Genomic DNA, 15,221 nt, shown 5'->3' with positions numbered 1-15,221 from the left:
TCTCGATGTCGAGGAACGACGACCTCGTGGGGGATGTCGAGAAGTCGACCCCTGCCTGGACTCCGGCGAAGCTTCCTCCAACGACGTCAAGGGGGAATCAACCCGGGTGGTGGCACCAAGGACGGGGACCTCACCACAGGCGATGGCCCAGATGCCACTTCCGCAGTCAGTACAGAAGGCGCAAGCACCCCCGACACCAAAGCAGATTGGCGCAGCAATCCCTCCAGCAGCTGTGGAAGAAGGGGTCTGATGCACTCGTCGAGAGCTTCCATTGGAAAAGGCTTGGGGGGGGGGGGCAGTGCAGGAGTTGGTGGCAGAATCTGAGGGGGCTCGAGAGCCAGTACCAGGCTGCCAGATGACCGACGCATCGGCACTTCCTTTATGGAGGGTGAGCGGTCCTCCCGGTGCCGACGCTTCTCGGGTGCTGACTCCCTTGGCTCCCCGGAGCTCTCTGTACCGTGCATGGAAGGAGAATGACGACGATGCTTCTTAGCCTTCGCTCGATGCCTGGAATAGAGACTCCTCAGTACCGAAGAGGAGGTCGTGAAATCCTCACGCCTCCTCGGAGCCAGGACCGACCTTCGGCCTGCACAGCAGTAGGCCTCGAGATAGGTGGAGACCCACTCGATGCCTCGCTGCTCCCAGCGCGATACTGTCGTTTGGCAGCCATTACCTGCACTCTTGATGTCAATGCTTCCCTCGACGTTGACGACCTCAGTACCGATGTCGATGGACGTCGAAGGACCAGACCGATCCGCAAAGAGCTTCTCACGTTGAGCCTCCCGAGACACTTGGGTCCATTCCTTCATTAAAGAGCACAGCTTACACACGCAGCTGGCAAATGCTCGGTCCCAAGGCACTGGAGACACCATGCATGGGGTTCGGTACCCGAGATGTCTGGTTGCAGCGAGTACAACGCTTGAAGCCGCTGGGAGTCCTCAATGACATGGACGGAAAAACAGCGGCTACAAAATTAAAAGGCACAAAAAAGGAAAAAAATGACCCGGCCGCGCAGCTGTTAATATATGGCCTGGCTTTAGATCTACCACTGGAATAGTGATGGGTAAAGCTATGCAGCCTAGAACAACTGAAAAAGTACTGACTAGGCCAAAGAACAAGCAAGTGATTTAATATTTGAGAATCTGCAAAAAGCAGGTCTGAATAATGAGTCCTGACACAAATTGGTACAATTTTTAAATCAAATATAGCATCTGTAATGAAAGATCAGATGAATAAAATGGAGCTTATTAGTTTTGGTATACAATGATACAGAGGTAATACAGAGTTCATGAGATGGTATGAAAGGTATGAAAAGTATTGCAGCCGGAAGATGTGAAACTGTTATCTCAACGCTTCCCAAAACATGTTGATAATTAGCAGTAGCTGAGAACGGAAGGAGGTGGGCACATCAGACAGCAGACCGCATGGGAAAGTATGCTCTCAGAAATTGCGAAATATTAGGAGCTAGGTATCTCACCATTCACTTCTATGGAGAAGATAGAGTATAAAAGAGGGGAGATTTTGCCTTACTTTGAGAGTCCTCTCCAGCATTTCTGTCAGACGGCGGAGCCCTGTGCGGCTGCACCCAGAATCTGTCTAATGTCTGTATTTGTATCAATTTGAGGACTTGTGTTTGGGTAAGAAATAAAATGTACCTATCTATCTAAACCTATCTCTGTCTTTATTTTTATTGATTCTATCTTCTCTTTACCTAACATTTAGTCTACAAGGTAGATCACATACAAGTGACACTCAGTCTTTGCAGAAACTTAGACAGATGTTTAATAAGATTTAGGTGGGAACATAAATGGCCCAGAATATACCTAGATCTAGAAAAACAGAAAGCTGTAGTTATGGGAATTAGTTTTCAATTACGGCTCCTAATGCCACCCCAGAACAGACCCCCTTATGATTGGGTGACAATGGAAGTTAGAGAAACTATACAGAACTTGATATATGAACTAAGTACCTTTAGTCCCCCGTGTGACGGAGTCAGAAAGAGGTCTATAAGAAGAGGTAATTAAAAAAAAAACACAGCCTAAAGGGCGGCCGAGACAAAAAAGAAAGGAAACTTAAAGAAGAACTAATAAAATAAGGGAAAAAAACCTTATTTTTTTTAATTTGAAAAAACTACTAACAAGACGAAAAAAAAAAAGAAAAGAAAAGAAAAAAGGGGAGCCGTAAAACGCTAACCAAGTCTCCTGCAGCCGAAAACTGAGTACCGTCTAGAAACATGTCACTCAAGACATGGACAGAAAAAAAACTAAAGAGGGCACGCTCGCGTCGTGGGAAGCCGTTTGCGCATGCGTGGTGTGTTCGGCCCGCGCAACGGAGCGTTCTCAAGAACTCCTTTGTTTTGCTATGCAAGTTTTTGCCAGTTTGCTGGGCCGTCGCGGATGACGACCCAATCGTGAAAACAAGCAGCCTGCTTGTCCTCGGCGAATGTTGAGGACCCACTGATCCCAGGTTATCTGGGTCCACTCTATCAAAAACCTCTTAAGTGAGCTCCTACAGGAATTAGAGGATGGACCCTAAAACCTTTTTTGTGAAAGGTGAACCTGGACTTCAGACACCTGACCATTCTCCCACCCTCCATAGTAACATAACATAGTAGATGACGGCAGAAAAAGACCTGCATGGTCCATCCAGTCTGCCCAAGAAATGTGCCACTTTTTTGTGTATACCTTACCGTACAAATCTGCCCAGCACTATCCCCGCCTCCCACCATTGGCTCTGGCACAGACTGTATAAGTCTGCCCAACACTATCCTCGCCTCCCAACCACCAGCCTCGCCTCCCACTACCGGCTCTGTTATCCAATCTCGGCTAAGCTCCTGAGGATCCATTTCTTCTGAACAGGATTCCTTTATGTTTATTCCACGCATGTTTGAATTCCGTTACCGTTTTCATCTCCACCACCTCCCACGGGAGGGCATTCCAAGCATCCACCACTCTCTCCGTGAAAAAATCCATGACAGTCTCCATGAAAAGACTGAGAATGCTGAACTAGATTTTTTAAATTATTAATATCAAATGTGGCTGTCTCCCCTCAGCACACAAATACCCTTCCCTCAAAGGGGTTGAGGCTTAGAGTCCAAAGAAGTCAGCTAGCCCTACAAAGGACTGCTAAGGACTACCGGGGGTGTAAGGGAGGAGAGGCTCAGCTGCATGCGTGTAGCACCCCCAAGGCACTAGAGAACCCCCAAGGGCCTCAGCCTCTGCCAGAAAACTTGACCCTAACAGAGCACAGAAAGGGAGCCTAAAGCTTTTGTGATTTTTTTTTTTTAAAGAAAGCAAAGAAGAAGAATAAAGAAGAAGAACCTATTGAGACTGAAGGGCTCACCACATCTACCACCTGCTGAAGACTGAGAATACAGATTCAAAAAACGAAATAAGAAAGTGCCAAACCCCTAAGAGAAAAACTACACTGGCTCCCACTAAAAGAACGAATTGCGTTCAAAATCTGCACCCTGGTCCATAAAATCGTTCACGGTGAAACCCCGATATATATGTCAGACCTAATGGAAAAATTATGTTCTTGCCTGATAATTTTCTTTCCTTTAATCATACCAGACCAGTACATCTACCAGCAGAAGGAGACAGAGAAAATAGTTCCAAGTAAACCGCCCCTTAAGGGTATTGTGCAGCCTGGAATGTTTAGTATTTCAAATAGCCAAGCAATGGTGGTCTGAAGTCTAGAAGAAAACACAGTTAATACCAAACAGGCAAACTCTTGGAGCCAATATGCAGAACCTCACTGTTCCTGCTTGGCCAAAGGCAACTGCAACCTCCCCTAACAGTAAAGTAAGCGGGAGGGAATGGTCCATACTGAGCTTGCTCAAGCACAGAGATCTACCCCTGAATCTGGGGAAAGAACTCCGTGATGCCAAGTAACAGGAGTCATACAGAGCTGGCACAACAACAAATGGCAGTGCTGTAGGACATCCCACTGTATTGAAGCATCGTGGAACAGCCAGGGATACCTAAAGGAAACAACACTCTGACAGACTTTAGCCAGGGAGGGCATCTGGACTGGTGTGGTATGATTAAAGGAAAGAAAATTATCAGGTAAGAACATAATTTTTCCTTCCTTGTCATGTATACCAGACCAGTCCAGACTAATGGGATGTAGCTAAGCAGTTTCCCAAAGGGGGGGGAGAGGAATGCAGAAGGTTGAAAAATCAGCAAAGCTATACACACAGCAAAAACTGATCAGCAGAAAAGGATTCGAATATCCAAACCACCAGGCTACCAAAATGGAACAGAGGTAGACACTAGAAAAGGAAATGAAGCTGTAGGACGTAAAACAAATGTCCTGAGCAAAAGAAAAATTACATACCCCTGTCCCGAGAGTAGTAAAAGAAGCAGCAAAAGATACTCATGCCAAAGAACACCCCTTGGAAGGAAGGCAACAGTCGTATCCGAGCAACAAGGAGAAGAACTGTCTCTCCTAGACCAGGATCCACGTCTCTGAACCCTGGCAGGACAAAGACTAACTCCCAAACCTGCAGGTCTGCCTTAAGTGCAAGATGGTCGGATGAAGCAACCCTAACAAGTACTAGGAGTACGCAACCCCAAACAGTGCGCCACACTTCATAGAAGAAAGGAAGCAAGGCCCAGGAACCACCCAGACCCGCGCCTAGTGAGAGAATCAAACTCCACAGAACAAGAAGAGACTCCAGAGTCGAGAGAACCAACTGGAGCTCTAGTCTCTCCAGAACCATAAAGAAAAAGGGCAGCAGCATACCAGGGTACAACCGTAGAAAGAGTACTCCTCAACCACCTCACTCTGAACTTAGAGATGAAAGAACAGTGCCAAGAGAACAAAAGGAGACAAAAAGAGGGTCGAGAGCCACACTGTGGAGAAAAGACCCCCAAGGTGCCAAGAGGTCACAAAAGGAGCAGAGACTAATTCAAACTCCAGCAATGGTGAAGCTTCTCGCCAGCCACCAAGAGGCTACAGCAAGAAAAGGTGCCACTGGAATGGTAGCTAACAGGAGACAAGACAGCTGCTGAGAAGTTACTGTATCCAACCCGCCGAAAAAAACTGGGGTTGACCGACAAGGTGAAACAGTGCCCAACAGGCAAAGGTGAAAATATGCTCCACAGTCAGAGACTGAACTGTGCTCAAGGGACAGAAAAGCAGCAGCTCTCATCAGGCAGAGTAGGATCCATGGTCAACGAGAACAAACGAATTTGCACTCAAAGCACACAAACTGAGCCACACACCATGGGCAGAGAAAGAGTTGCACACCTCTGGCAAAGATAGAAATGCGCTGAACAAGCAGAGTAACAGACAGAGGATGAGTAGTGCCCCACTGAAAGAGCTGGATGTTAGAGGTACCTGCAGAACTGAAGCTGCGGTAGCGATGGAACTGTGTATATAACACAGACAAGGAGCTGCTTTCCACAAGCAAACAAGGAGCTGTGCTCCCGACGCCGGCAAGGAGCAGCGCTCCACACGCCACTGGAGCTATGCTTCCTACGCAGACATGAAGCTGTGTAGCACCTGCAGTCACAGAGCTGTGCTCCACTTCACCTAATTTGCAGAGAAGAGTTGTGCTAAACATACAGAGATGGAGCTGCGCTCTGCACGCAGACAGGGAGCTGTGTTCCATATGCAAAGAGAGCTGCATGCCACACACAGACAAGGAGCTGCGTTCCATACGCAAAGAAAGCTGCATGCCACACACAGACAAGGAGCTGCGTTCCACAGGCAGACACAGAGCTGTGTTCTACACGCAGACACTGGACTGTGCCCAACGCTGAGACCTGCAGAGAAAGAACTACACTAGACATGTGAGAATGGAGCTGCGCTCTACACGCAGACAGGGAGCTGCATTTCATACGCAAATAGGAAGCTGCATGCCACACACAGACAAGGAGCTGCATTCCACAGGCAGACACAGAGCTGTGTTCTACACGCAAACACAGGACTGTGCCCCACGCTGAGACCGGCAGAGAAAGAATTACACTCAACATGTGAGAATGGAGCTGCGTTCAACATGCAGAGATGAAAGGTTGCAGAATAAGCAGCGAAGGAACTTCACTCAACATGCCATGATAGAGCTGTCCTCAACATACAGCGATGGAGCTAAAGCCAACATGGAAAGGAGGAACTGCATGGAATAATGGAGCCGCGCTCAACATGCAGCGATGGAGCCGCGCTCATCGTGCAGCGATGGCGCCGTGCTCATCATGCAGCGATGGAGCTGTGCTCAACAAGCAAAATGCATAGATGGAGTCCCGGGGAACAGCCAGAGAAGAAGGTGCTGCCAGGAGGCCAACAGGAAAGCAGCACAACTTGTGGAAATGCAGACCTGGCGCTGCACTCCCCTGGCCCAGAGGGACTAAACCTACAAGGAGAAAGCCCCATGCCCCAAGAGAGACTCTCGGCACTCAAGTGGTCTCTGAGCCACAATGACCGCCCTACTAGGCAACTGATATGGAGCAGCAGTCAACATAGAGAAAGAACTCCCGCCAAGAGGGAGGTAAGCATCACGGAGCTGGAATCCTCAGACCATAGGGAGCAAACTGCAGCCATAAGGCAGTGATGATGAAACAACTCTTGCCAGGCCAGAAACAAAGAGAAAGCTGGCCACTAACACCAAACTGAGGAAAAACCAGCTAAGGGAGAGTCAAACTCCAGACCTAGAACAGATCCACTTCCCTGCAGAAAAGTACAGAAAAGCACACAGATAAGAGGCGATAATCCAGATGCACAGCAATAGAGAACTGCGTCCCTTACAGAAAAAGGAAGGAGTGCCAAATGTGCCAGGAGAGAGGCACCTGAAACTAGAAAAGGCAAAATCCACCTGTGCTAGGCTAAAACTCCCGCCTGAAAGCAAGGGAAGCAAGGAAGAGCTGTGGCAAACTAGTCCTAAAAAGGCACATTCCCGTAAAGAGACAATGAACTGAGTCCAAGCAAAAGACTGGCAAGAATGGCGCTCCCGAGGGTACTCAGTCTCAGAAGAGGGATTTGAGCTAGCAGTTGCACACCAAGGGCAACTCGGACCCCCACCAGAAGGAAAGTACCCTGTAGACAAACTAGAGCAGACAGGAGGGATCCACGGAGCCGAGAGAACCAGAACCTCCCTACGGAAGGGAGGAAAAACTGCTGCCAAAACAAGAATCAAATAGCAGGGGCGTCTCGAGCAAGATGCCAGAAGCAGCAGAGATCAGACGGTCTGGAAAAGAACTGACCAACAGCCGCATAAGGCTGACAGGAAAGAAAAAATAGCCCTGGACTAAAAAGACTGAGCCTGCAGCCAAATGTAGCCAGCGAGAGACTTCCCCCACTTTGGAAATGGCAGACTAAGACCTCTGAACCACAAATGTACAAGTTCCAGCAACAGGGCCACCCTCTGAACCAGCCGCCATCTAGGACCGTGAAGAGGAAAAAACAGCTGAGTTTTGTGATCCAGACATGAGCCATGTCCCACAAAAAAAAAAAATCAAAGCAACTAGTACCAGCTCAGAAGGGTCCAAGATCAGAATCAGATGACGGCCAGCGAAATTCAAAGAAACTTCGCAAGCAGCCCCCTAGAATACATTGCTAAAGGCAGGAAAATAAATCAGGTAACAGACAAGAGAAAGAAGGAAAAACAGTTTCTTCTTTTTTTTTTTTTTTAGAACAACCTTCCTCACTAGTGACAGGAATTAAAAAAGGTTTACCTCAGAGGCAGAAAAGGAGGGAAAAAACAGTTTCCTTTTTTTTTTATAAACAACCTTCTTCACTAGTGACAGGAATAAATAAAGGCTTACCTCAGAGGCAGAAATTCAGATATACCTACCACCACAGAAGAGAAGAACCCCAATCACCCTGCTAGAAAGACAGCCAGGGGAGGGGTGGGGAGGGGAGGGAACCAGGGTCACTGGATATCACCCTAACTGGCAGATGAGGAACTCAGGACCACAGACTATCATCTAAAACTAGCCCCAACACGGCTACCAGCACACCCCTGACTCCATTGTCACCAAAAGAATCTGGGACAGGAGCTACTGGCCAGAAATCCAGAGCAGCTGCACGATCCGTCCACCATCCGCTAGGAGACAGAGAAAATACTAAATATTCCAGGCTGCAAGATACCCTTAAGGGGCAGTTTACTTGGAACTATTTTCTCTGTCTCCTTCCGCTGGTAGATGGACACAACCCATTAATCCAGACTGGTCTGGTATAGATGACAAGGAATGACCTGCAAACCCGGAACACAAAAAGGTCAGCACGCACATTCTTGAATCTACACTAAACCAGTTGCAAAGGACTGAAATACAAATCAACATATGCATCCAGCTTCTCCTACATAAGCACGCAACTATGGAGCGCACTACCAAATGTAATAAAAACAATTCATGACCTAGCAATCTTCCAAAAACTACTGAAAACCAACCTGTTCAAGAAAGCATACCACAATGACCCTTCCTAAATTCTAGAAAACGAAACTTCAAACTAGACAAAATGGAACTCTCTTACACTCCACTGCCTCATTTACGCAGCTACTAATGAACGCTATGCACTACTCACTACCACTCTACTTCTCATGCAGGATATTTGATCATCTACCTTACCCTATAATCTACTCTATTACTATGATTTTCAAGCCAAAATTACTCTGTAATTTACCTTATCATTTATGAACTATAATGCAGTATCACTTTGTATTTCTGAACCCAGAAGCGGTGATCGCCTCTCCAGCACAATGTAAGCCACATTGAGCCTGCAAAGAGGTGGGAAATGTGGGATACAAATGCAACAAATAAAATAAATTATAGATTTATGTAAGAATCAGAGTTCTCAGTCGCCACCTGCTGGTAGGCGTGCACAACCCATCAGATATTTCTGGGCCAGTCCAGAGGGATGCTAAGGAAGTTTAGGTTTCAGCCGAAAATGCACTCCACCAAAACCCAAACCTTTCGGGTTGGTTTTCGTGCCAAAACCAACTCGAAATTTGGACGGCCACTACATCAGCTCATACACACATTTCACTTTCACCATAAGCAATCAGTATCCTGCCAACTTGAAGAAAAGGCGTTGAAGAAATTCCTCTTACTTTTTCTTTTAGACTGCCCAGAAGGTGCTGGCGAGGACTGTGTAGCTGGAGTGTTTGGCCTTTCCTCCTCTTCCTTTATTTCTGTTTTCACTTCTGATTTCTTCTCCTCACACTCCATTGGATCTACTTTACAATCCTCCACTGCTGCCTCATCTTTGATCTGGAAGACAGAAATCTTTCAGCTGCTGTTTTTTTTTTCTGTTAATACATCTACCTGTACTCACTGCTCAGTATCTCTTAGAAAGATTAAATTCCTTTTCCCCACTTACCCGAATTCCCACCTGATGCTATCTGGGTCTAAATCATAGTCCAAACCCAGATATCATTAGGGATCAACATAATCAGTATCCAGGACAGCAAATTATAGTCAAAAACACAAGGAGAAAACCAAAGACTTCAACAAAGCAATACAGAAGAAATAGCCACAAGGGTGTAAGGAGAAAGTATCAAGAGACCACTGGTCTGACTGAACAATTTAATAAAACAAGTCCCAGTCACGTTAATTCTACACAGACTGTTTCGGCTCCAAAAGCCTTTATCAGGAGTTAACTGCTAGATTCTCGCTCAACATGTATTTGTCAAAATCAAACAAAGCCCCCGTTTGTCACGTTTAGTCTTCTACAGGAAGCACGTGTGTAAATGCTGCCACTGGCGTAGCTGCCAACAGTATTTACACACGTGCTTCCTGTAGAAGACTGCAAGTGTGACAAACACAGGTTTGTTTCATTTTGACAAATACATGTTGAGAGAGAATCCAGCAGTTAACTCCCGACAAAAGCTTTTGGAGCCGAAACACAGTCTGTATAGAGCTAACATGACTGGAACTTGTTTTATTAAATTGTTCAATCAGACCAGTGGTCTCTTGATACTTTATTTCCCTTCCACCCTTGTAGCTATTTCTTCAGCAAACTATAGCCACCATAAATTCTCAACAAATTCAATCAATGAACAATTAGCTTTCATTTGTAATGTTATCAGCTGAACCTTGGTGGGGGTTTTTTTTTTAGGACTATTTTTAAAAAATGTGGGGGGGGGGGGGGGGGGGAGCATTCACAAGCCTGAGTTAAGAAGCACCAAAGGTTAAAGATCTTCACACTAAGACAAAGCAGGCTAGCAAGCGCAAGTATAGAGTGCCCCATAATTTTAGCTGCTCACCTCAGGCTTCTCCTCCACCGTAAACTCTGCAGGTTCTGTCTCAAGTTCCTCCACCTTTACTTTCATCTCAATTTTTAGGTCCTGTGAAGGTGGCTCATGGGTAGCCTGCTGAGAGAGGACTTCTGTGCTGCTGGTGGATGGTGGGTTGGAGACCTGTCCATCCATATTCACTGCCGACTGGGAAAGCTGCAAAGCAGTGGCAAAGAAGGTCAAAGACCTGTGCTGTCAATGATGTAGTATTTTTCTGTTTCCTGCTTGTCATGAGGGAAGGTTCATCATGTAAGACAAATATCCCATTATATACATTGCAAATATTCAATATTCAAACAAATTAAGTGACTTCCACTTCAGTGTCTTGAGTCTTCTAAGTAAGTTTGCTAATCAGGTTCTAGGCTATATTTGAAAATGCATATCCAAATCTCCATAAGTTTAAGCATGTACTAGGTTACTAGTACAACTGAGCCATGGAATTTGAAATGCATTTCCTCTCCATGACTTAAGTATTTATTGATCAAAGTGTGTTTTTGCTAGTCTTAGATCAGCAGTTCCCAGGCTATTGGTCATAACTAAATCGGTTCACAAAATCATAATGTGAGATTGCAAGCTCATCTGCACATGAAAAGAAAGCACTTAGACCTGGCACCAAGTGGCCAAAGGTCAATCAAAGGAGTATTGTAGACACGACACTTCCACAGAATGAGGGAGTCACAGACTGTCTTACACAGGATTTATTCAACAAATCGACTTGACATGGCGCAGTGTTTCAGCACTCTGAAACGCCTGCCTCAGGAGTCTGTAATGTTGAATTGATGTTAAGGAGGAAACGTGTAGACACATTAGCGATACAACCTGTACCGTTATAAACAGAGCATGAACTGTCACACTTTATCTGTCATGTGTGAAGAATGCAAAGAAGATGGAAATTACTTCCTTTGCTCTCTCTTCAGTGTGCCTGATGCTAGACACCTCTGTTCTTTTCATCATCCTGACTTGGCAGTATCAAAAACAGAACTGCAGAACAAAGGGTTTGGAGATGAGCCGGAGGCTTAGGGGTTGAGCGAGATTGGAGGGAGAAAGAATGAAGGGGTGAGTCTGGTGGGTGAGCAAAGAAATAAGCTTGGAGTGGAGGATGAAGAATTAGTGTGAAGAGTGAGGGGGTGAGGCAACAGGGAGGGGACAAGTAAGGAGGAATGATCTAGGGGTACAGAGAGATGGTGGTGAGCCAGGGTGAGAGAAATGGTTGAGCCTAGGGCATGAGAAGGAAAAAATTAGCTCTTACCTGTTAATTTTCTTTCCTTTAGTCCCAAAAACAGATCAATCCAGAGACTTGTGGGTTATGCCCATCTACCAGTAGGTGGAGATTGAGAGCATGCCAGAGCTGAGATATAAGACATCCTGTGTAGTAGCTCTTCCTTCAGTATTGTCAATAACAAAGCAGTAAGGAAAACATAACAGAATCTAAATCTACCCACCAGGAGCGAAGAAACATGCAGAAGCGAGGAGTGTCCATAGCGAGTTGTAAATCATCCTTTGGTTTTTTTTCTTTTTTTTTTTTTAATAACTGCCTCTGCAAACACTAATCATCAATGTCAACCTGAAGCTATATACACAGGGAAACAGGAAAATTAACAGGTTAAAACTAATTTTTTCTTCTAATCCACAGACTTGTGAGTTATACAAAAGCCAACCTCAAGTCAGGTGGGACAATGCAAGAACAGAAACCCCAAAAGCGGCATCTCCCCTGGCGAACACATCCAACCAGTAATGCAAAAAAAAAAAAAGGGTGAGCAGACGACCACATTGCATATCTGCCAATCTCATTAAGGGCGACTGACTGCACTTCAGCAAATGAAGAAGCCTGCGCCATGGTAGAATGTGCTTTGAGACCCAATGAGAGAGATTTTCCCCTACGGAATATATGCAGAGGGGAAAGCATCCTTGAACCATCACGCAATGGCAGTCTTCGATGCTTGGTTGCCCTTGTTGTGACCAGCAAACAGAACAAAGAAGCGATCAAAGTGCCTGAACTGATTGATGACTGAGATATTTAATAAAAACCCTGCTCATCCAGCTAATCCTCTCTCCGAAAAGGAAGGTACATTTAGCGCCTGATTCAGATGGAAAGCCAAAACTATCTTCAGGAGAAAGGACGGAACCATCCTAATATTGATCCCACCTAGGAGAAACATAAGAAGGGGCCCTGACACGACAGCATTTGCAACTCCGAAATTCTCCTGGTCCAAGTAATGGCCATCAATAACATTGCCTTTAGAGAGATCCTTCAACGAAATCTTGTGCAGTGGTTCAAAGAGTGCCTGCTGGAAAGCCCAGAGAACAAGATTCAAGTTTCAGGAAGGACAAATTGCACACTTCGAAGGCTGAAGGTGGTTGACTCCTAAGAAAATGGACCACGTCAGGATGAAATACCAAGGACAAGTTCTGTAGGTGACAGTGGAAGCATGCCAAGGCTGCCATCTAAACCTTCAAAGAATTCAGCAATAGCCCCATCTTGAAACCCTCCTACAAGAAGGTCTAGATGTGGGAAACAGACGCCTTGAGTGGCTGAACAACTCTAATAACACATCAAGACTCAAAAGTGCGCCACACTCTAGCATAACCACTTCTTGGCCTGGAGCACAGTAGTGATGACATGCTCTGGATAACTTTCCTTTTCAATCTGAACCTCTCAACAGCCAGGCTGTAAGACCAAAGCAACAGGGATCCTCATAGGCGCCCGGTATAAGAGGCTTGGAGAGGCTAAGCCTCCGCCCTGCTGCAGCAGAATGGATCAGCTGTGGAGTCCAGCTGCTCTGAGGGGATTTAAATTGTTGATTTACCTCCATCCTCACAGCAGGAGCTGCAGTGAAAGCCCTCTAGCAGTTGTAGAAATTGGTTATGGTTTGTTTACCTTACTGCTGGGAGAGCAGGGGGGTTGGCTGGAGGTGTCTTGGGTTGCCAAGGAGATATTTAACGAGGATGACTTCCTGACCTGCACTGAGGACAGATAGCAGCAGAACGGATACTGGGCCAGCATGATCAGAAAAAGTCACCAGACAACAAAGGTAGAAAAGATCATTTTATTTTCATTATACTGTTTGGAATATGTCCACTTTGAGAATCAGGTGCTCAACATTAAAAGTTTATATTTATTTATTTATTTATGGCATTTTATCCCACATTAAACATGAATTAGGGTGTTTTGTGGCTCTACATGAGAATTGTGATATGATCCCTTGTTTCATATTGTTGACGGTCTGCATTTTCCGTATGGGTGGTATATTGGTGTATTAGGTTCTGCCCAGTGTAATATTTATGGTACAGTAAGGTTCTGAGTGTGTTTTTGCACAAAGTTGTGCATAATGTTTTGCAGTTGAGCAATTGTGGTTAGTATATGCTTTGAGCAACCACTTTATTCTTTGACATATGATACATATCTAATATCTAAATTTAATAAAAGGTATTAATTGTGACTTATTTTTATTTATTTTTTTCTGCGTGTTATCAGACAATTATGAATTTAAGCTCCACCCCTGGCTCCACCCCTAACCCCGCCCCCTTTAGCCTCCCCAAACAGTTGGGCCACCGACCGCCTATGGGGATCCTCTATGAGCACCAGTCCCTGGTGCAACAGACCATTGCAATAGGCAAATCAAAGTGGACTGTCTACCTGAAGACAAATCAAATCAGCGTACGAAGGCCGCCATAATGCCACCTACATTTGAACAATGTGTTATGATTTCATGAAGTATTTGCTTCTAGTTTTCATTGATAGAGTGTTAGTGTTGAGTTACTGACATTTATTATTCTTGTGTCTCTTCAGTCTTGACCATGAGTCCTGATTTAACCCGTCTAGTTGTATTGCTAGTTAGGTCGGAGAAGGCTTTTACTCCTTTGTAGTAAATTCCCTCTCCAAGGGGGGGAATCTGTAGGGATATTTCCATGTGTCTCACACCTTGCTGGTCTTAGCCTGTATAATCCTAATACAACAAGATGGAGTCTGCAACCTATGACCTGTACATCAGTGAGACAGCAAATTCAGCTTTCTGCTTGTGGAAAATCACTGGCAGTCATGTAACATCCAAGGACATGCTGTGGGCAACCAACCCCCCTTTATCTCCCTGAGAAGCTGAAAAGGGAGTGAGACATGGCTCCAACAAGCCGGGTGAGAAACAGAAATGCATACCAAGAAGTAACAGTTTCAAAGTCATGAACAACGGCCGTTTCTTGCTCATGGAATGAGCTGGACAAGATGAGGATTGGTCCACGCTGGTCACCTGAGGAAAAGGGGCTAAGAAAGCGGGAAGAAGGAGAAGTTAGTTGGTCGGAATCCATGGAAGAAGTTGGAGCTGGCAAGAGGACGAGTGAGACCTGATGTGGTCCACAACCTTGTGAACTGCCTATCTACAGAAAGTACCGGTTGGTTCAGCTGTACCCGCACGGAGTGACTGTGACCCTGCTTGCTGCAGAGACCCTGCCCTACTTCTGAGAATAAGACTCGCTGGGAGAGACAGCTAGAGTCGGAGAAGCAATCAACTCTTATCTCATCCTGACTGCTGGAGAGACAGCGTGGCAAGGTACAGAGATTTATTTCCTATTAGTCTGGGATTTGTGTTTGGTGTTTGTCTTAGCCAAGGGAGGTTACCTCGTGACTCATGATCGGAGGATTGCTGCTAATAACCGAATTTACCTCAGAACATAGTTAGTATTACAAATCAGGTTGTGTAATTTACTTAGTAGCCAGTAAGAATCAGAGTGCATAGTTGTGACAATATATTTTGTAGTTTTACACCAGCAAGTTATTTTTGTATTTAGCTAAGCTTTGCTACAGAGTGGCCTATTTTGTATATCTTATATATCTATAATAAATTCTAATATATATATCAGCTGGCATTAGTTTGTTTCTCTCTTTCGGAAGCATTGGCTTGGTGCCAATCCAGGTTGCCTCCTTCCCTAGACAGCGATCAGAGTATTTTGCCTGAAAATAATTCTGTATTGGGAATCTGGGCGCAAATGAGAC

The 15,221-nt window shown here is 45.5% G+C and overlaps 1 protein-coding gene across 1 annotated transcript in view; it reads right to left on the bottom strand.

The window, feature by feature from the left end:
• Window positions 1-15,221, bottom strand: part of EP300 (E1A binding protein p300) — a 507,140-nt gene that overhangs the window by 221,186 nt on the left and 270,733 nt on the right. Inside the window, 2 exon segments of the mRNA XM_030203013.1 lie at window positions 9,050-9,209; window positions 10,205-10,390. Coding sequence (XP_030058873.1) covers window positions 9,050-9,209; window positions 10,205-10,390 — 346 coding nt within the window.

The sequence above is a fragment of the Microcaecilia unicolor genome, chromosome 1 (assembly GCF_901765095.1).
Source record: "Microcaecilia unicolor chromosome 1, aMicUni1.1, whole genome shotgun sequence".
Classification (NCBI taxonomy): domain Eukaryota; kingdom Metazoa; phylum Chordata; class Amphibia; order Gymnophiona; family Siphonopidae; genus Microcaecilia; species Microcaecilia unicolor.
Note: the sequence above shows the minus strand (reverse complement) of the source record. Positions and strands in the feature narration are given on the sequence as shown.